General features: G+C 37.5%; 1 protein-coding gene across 1 annotated transcript in view; it reads left to right on the top strand.

The window, feature by feature from the left end:
• PEPD (peptidase D) overlaps positions 1-6,000 on the top strand; it is a 228,231-nt gene that overhangs the window by 176,198 nt on the left and 46,033 nt on the right. Inside the window, exon 12 of the mRNA XM_026652794.1 lies at positions 723-871. Within this exon, the coding sequence (XP_026508579.1) occupies positions 723-871 (149 nt within the window). The remainder of the gene's footprint in view (positions 1-722; positions 872-6,000) is intronic.

Here is a 6,000-nt window from a genome sequence, read left to right as displayed (position 1 = left end):
CTAGCCTCTTCCAGAAGCCCCCTCTTTATACCCTGTTTGTCACCTCTCAGTCCTTTCATTTGAGCTGGTCTCTGTTCAGCTACCCTGCTGAGAGGTGAAGGGAAAACCTCCTTCTTCTTGATCATTGATTGTAGGTGGGCATGATCTTCCCATTGTCTCTTTCCTTTTCTGCATTGATATGGGTTGGTTTCAGCAGGTTCCAGACAGTTCCTTAACAACCCATTCATTACATTCCAGACAGCAAGACAACACACACCCTCGTGTCTCTTGGGATGTCCTGAGAGCCCTTCTCTACCACCACCCCACTGGATAGCATTGCAAAGTACAGCGGGAAACTGAGGTGCACACAGGATTCATAAAAAAATCACCAAAAAATCCCATTTTGTCAGAGGAGCTATAACTTGAGAGGCTGCCGTGGCTGCCTGCTATCTATTAAATCTTTTTCTAAAGGAACTGCCTTTATCCCCATTCATTCTTTTTACCCTGTGCTGAAATTCCCAGCAAGGGTGCCTGCCTGTTCATGTTCTCTGTGGATACCTGCCTACAAGGAAATACTGTGCAACTACCAACTTTCACTTAGGTCACAGAACAGCGCTTTCAGGTGATGATAATTTTGGCCTTATCTGGCTTTATTTAAACCAGGAATGTAAAGAAATGTATGTTTATTCTACTACTACTACTCTGGCATTTCATTTTTCACATTTCCCCCCCTTTCTTTTCAGCTTGTTTGACATGGGAGGAGAATATTACTGCTATGCTTCTGACATTACCTGCACTTTTCCAGCAAATGGAAAGTTCACTCCTGACCAGAGGGCCATCTATGAAGCAGTGCTTAAGTCATCTCGTGCTGTAATGAAGGCAATCAAACCAGGTAAAAGATTGCTATATGTCAACAGAAATTGACAAGCTTAATGGGAGCATTCAAGCTGTCAAAACAATTATGCTGGGACTCAAAGGGTTGGAAAAAGCAAGAAACTGATCACCAGATCATAGTTTAATAAAAATAAAATTTGTATGGTGAGAGTCCTATTGCTAAGTTTAAATGGCTATTAGTGGAGCATAGAAATTATCATATATATTGCCCATCCAGCCCAGTATTATCAGGAAATAACATACGTTGAGAAATTTCTGTATTAATTAATATTCATTTTTCTCTGAATACCTTAAAGGTAGCAGTGGTGGTTGTTATATCAATTTAAATTGGCAACATTTTGTGGGGATTTTAGTGAGGATTGCAAGGATCAAAACTGGGCAATACGTAAGTTTATTTCAAGCATTTTAGTTTTTGTAGTTTCCATGTTAATTAAATAGAAAACTTTTGCTGAAAAAGTGAGTGAATATGTATTGGGGAATATACTTAATTACCTTGGAGGGCATCAGAAAACACGGACTATTGAATACTATGCATTGTGTCCTTAAATTTCATGTGAGCCAGTTCATCTAGCAAATTGTACATTTTCATAGTTGAAGCATCCGCATTGAGTAATTGCAGAAAACACTGCAGTGACAATCTTGGTTTTTGTCATTCTGTTTTCATTCAGTTAAGCAAATAAATGCTTTTAGAGCTAAATGCTTTTAAAGCTAATTGTTATTGTGAGCTTGAATATTTTAATGGTGAAGGTACTTGAACATTTCTAAGTATTAGCAATAGACTAGGTTTAGTGGAGAATGTACTTAATGCACAAATGTACTCTTGCATCTGAAGAAGTGAGGTTCTTACCCACGAAAGCTTATGCTCCCAATACTTCTGTTAGTCTGAAAGGTGCCACAGGACCCTCTGTTGCTTAATGCACAAAGTACATTTCTCCTTTAACATTACCTTACTAGCTTTCAACCACCAGACCTTAGAGTGGGGAAGCTTTTTAGTTTGCCAGTTAGAACATGTTATTTCCCTGTTATACAAGCTGGCTGCACATATAAGTGCTGCACATCCAGATACGATTTTATTGTTCCACTTCAAGCTAAGATTATCTGGATATGAAGTCTAGATATTTGCCATTTTAATAATAATGTACAGACTCCATAATCTTTCTAATTTTCTCCCTCAAAGTCCTGGTTCCATCCAGTCTTCATATTTTTCTCTACATTTTATTGCAAGCTTTAATTGCTTCATTTAATATGTATTGAAAAAGTTAATTTCTAGTATGTTGCTTATCAGTTTTGGGAGTTGAAACCTAAAGCAATGTTATGCTTATAATAATGTAGAGATTTTCTAAATTAACTTACCCATTTACTTTAACAAGGTCACAAAATTAAGTTATATTTCTGAAACTGCTTGCCAGGTTCTCAGCCAGATTTGTGAATGTACCAAGCCCCTAAACAGCCTTCCAGATGAATTTATTTTAAATTTTAATATTGCTAATCAGATATTTGGCATCAAATCTTTACTGTTCTTCCTGAAAACACCATGTTGCTTTTAGCTTCTTGTCTAGTTGGAATATTGGTGCAAATATATTTATTGTATGTTTTTGAGGCTGGTAATCGCAAACAGTGGCACATAAAGCAGGTTGAATGCATGTGCTGCAGACTGGTTTTGATGTTGTTGCCAATATTCACCAAAATATTATGATGCATCCATGTAACAGTGATCATGGGATGTTTCCATGAAAATACAGAATCTTTCACTGTAGAGACAAAACCGTTTGGGAGTTTGTAGGGCTGTTGCACCCTACCTCCTCAGCAGCTCCTGAACCCTTTTCCCTGAGCAGTAAACATGAAGGAAGCTCTGAGAGCAGAACCTCGTGGGTTTCTTTACCCTTTTTTCCCTTCCGATGTGTTCTTCCCTGGCCACATTATGGTCCTAATAATCTTTACTGCTGAAAATTATGTGGGAGCATGTCATAAAGGCGGTTAAGTGAAAAGAATTTGCAGAAGCACTGATTACCTGTGTTCTACAAACATGCATGAAAACTAGAGCTGTTTTGATTAAAATGTTAAAATGTTGAAGTTTCCATTTTGAAGTGTACAAAACAGACTGACATTTTTCTTCAGTTTTTTAATTTTAAAAATATCAAACATATTATTGAAATTATTGAAAGTTTTCATTTGCCCAACCCTACTTTTAACTTGGGAGAGAGGATGTCATGAGTGGGAGACCTCACTTTGTTTTTGAGGATTTATCACCAAAACCTTTTTTTTTCCAAATAGAAGGCCATTTTACCAAAGAAACGTCCCTTTAAATTGTTTTGACCAGTTCTAATAAAAACTCTTGTGTTGACTACGGTTTGATCAAATAATTTCAATAAAATCATAGAGGAGGAATGAAAATGTGAGGGAGAGAGCTGTAATCTTTATAATATTTTGAAATAAACAGAAATTATCTTCTCTCCGCCTAAAAAAAAATAAAGCATTATAGTTCTGCCTACTAGGAAACAGGAAGCAAAAAACTTGTCAATTCAAGGGTCTTTTAAATATATCCAGGCTCCAGCATATTTCAATCAGCCTTTTTTGGCTCCTGAAAGTCCTTGTTCATTCCACTTTTACTTTTTTTTCTACCTCCATTTCCAAGTGTTACTCACTATGCAAAGAAAACCATACGATTACAAACCCCTAATGTGGCAGGCTCCAGAAAAAGAATTTACATACACAACAAAAATCAACAGCTACTTTTTCTGTAGAAAATAATATTTCTCTCCAGTTGTAGAACTGGGTCCTTGATTGATTTTGCTTGCTGGCATATGGTCAAGTAGGACTTTGACTAGCCTTTTCAGAAAGTTAGAGATGTCAGTAAAGAACTATTTTCAGAAATAGCTAGGGCTTCTAGATACTATGATAATAAAAATAAGAGGTTATTACTATATAAAGATATAAAATAAATGCTCTTTTTGGTTACATCACATCATCTTTATGGAGAATATGTGCTGCTAAAGAAAGCTAGCACTGTAAAATAGTGTGCACGGGATTTTTACTGGTGCAATTTAGGAATTAACTTTTGAAACTTTGGCCCTCAAATGAGGCTAGTGATAACATCTCTGAAAATTGATTTTCCTTCTGTTTGTTTCTATTAAATCTAATCTGCTATTAAAGAATAACTTCAGAAGGCTCCCAAAGCTTCAGATTCTATTGTAGCAAAGCATTCATTTGACTCTGTTCTCTGTGTGGGTCAAAATACATATAATTCAGAAGTTTGTATATCCTAGCTTCCAATCCAAAAACAAAACAGGAAAAATCCCTGTGGGTTGCAAATACTATGTTCTGCAAATTGAGAAACCATCATGATGGAATTGTAACTCAAGTGCAACAGCGATTATGCCACAAAACTGATCTGTAGGAAAAAAGGCATATTCAATTCTATTGCACAAGCAACAACTTTGGAACCACTTGACGATAGCTATATTACCAAGAAAAAAAGTGTAACTTCGTTGTTGATTAAAAATGAAAGTTTGAAGAATAGTAGTTATGAGGAAAAGATTCAAAAAGGGACATTTGAGCAGGCATTTGTATCAATTTTCTTGATAGGTTAATGATAAAATATTCCAAAAATAGCAATGGAAAGAAACTGCATTTCTACTTACATTATATTCTTAATGTTTCATAACCATCTCAGCTAAATCTATGGAAAAAATCAGAAGGGAAATATGGGGACAGATATATATAAGTACTGAAATTTACATAATTTAATTATTTCATGATTCATCAGGTATTCGCTTCAAATATCTGTGTCTCGAATACAAATCTTAATATGCATACGCACACATATATACAGATACATGATCACATACAATTTTTGCCACAGACCCCCTGCCTCATTAAGTGCACATTATGGATGGTGCACATTTAATGAGCAGCTATTATTTATTTTTTATCCTCATTATTAAGTGTATAGCCCCATGCCTTATTTGCTGCACCTGCTCTGAAGAGATAATTATTAATTTCTTCATAGGCTTTTCAGTGGTGCTCATCACTATAATATCTAAGTGCTCAGAAATATTAACTAGTTTATTTTCACAACACCCCTGTGAGGTGAAGGGGTAGTATCATCCCCGGTTTACAGATGGGGAACTGAGGCAGAGAGATTAAGGTCAAAAGTATCCATTAATTTTGGGTTTGAGATGCCTAAGACATGATTTTTCAGAGTACTCTTGTCACCTTTGCATTTGAATCAGGCAGCTTCCTCCACACCAAGAGCACAGGAGAAAGTCTCTCTCTGCTTACCGTTCCAATGTCTGGACACAGACCTGGCCTAACCCTCCGCAGACGAGAGCAGCAATTGCAGAAGAAGTTGGAGAGGGCTTGAGCATGCTCATTGCCAGGGCTGGCGTTAGGAGGCAATAAGCAGGACAATTGCCTGGGGCCCTACGAAGCTAAGTTACAACACATCTACAGAGTCACTGTGGGTAAATGTAATGCAAATATTACAGTAATCTCTAAAAGTGGAACTAAATCACACTAAAGCAGAGGTTTGCAAGCTGGTGGGGGGGGGGGCACACTCTCCTAGGGGAGTGCAGAGGAACATTTTTTGGGGGGGAACAGAGACACCAGGTGGCTCAGGCTTCAACCCCGGGTGGAGGCTCGGGCTTCGGCTTTGGCCCTAGGCGGCAGGGCCCACTCCTTAGTTTCTGCCCTGGGCCCCAGCAAGTCTAACGTGGGCCCTGCTCATTGCAGATGGAATCTTCAGGGAAATTAGCTGCATGGTCTTTCAAGTCTTGACTGAGCATGCGCAAGCTGCAGTTTTCTCAAAGGCTTATAAATTGGCCAAATTTGGGCAGATTTTCTGAATAGCAAAAGGCCCATTCCTAACACAAAGACCAGCTCCTGCCACATTTCAAGTCCTTGCTCCAATGCATGGGGGCACTAGAGCTTCTCAAAGAAAAGGTCTCCAGAATTTTTTAACAAGGACAAAACATATCTTTCTCTAGCCTCATTCTCAGAAATGACTAAGACACTTTGACTGAAATTTCAAAATAAATAAATAAATAGAATAAAATAAAATAAAATAAAATAAAGAGCTGGAGGCAGTCACCCTAGATGGAAAATTTTAACCCAAAGAATTAAGCTTTG

This window comes from Terrapene carolina, unplaced genomic scaffold (assembly GCF_002925995.2).
Source record: "Terrapene carolina triunguis isolate 2854851 unplaced genomic scaffold, T_m_triunguis-2.0 Scaffold130, whole genome shotgun sequence".
NCBI classification, from domain to species: domain Eukaryota; kingdom Metazoa; phylum Chordata; order Testudines; family Emydidae; genus Terrapene; species Terrapene triunguis.
Note: the sequence above shows the minus strand (reverse complement) of the source record. Positions and strands in the feature narration are given on the sequence as shown.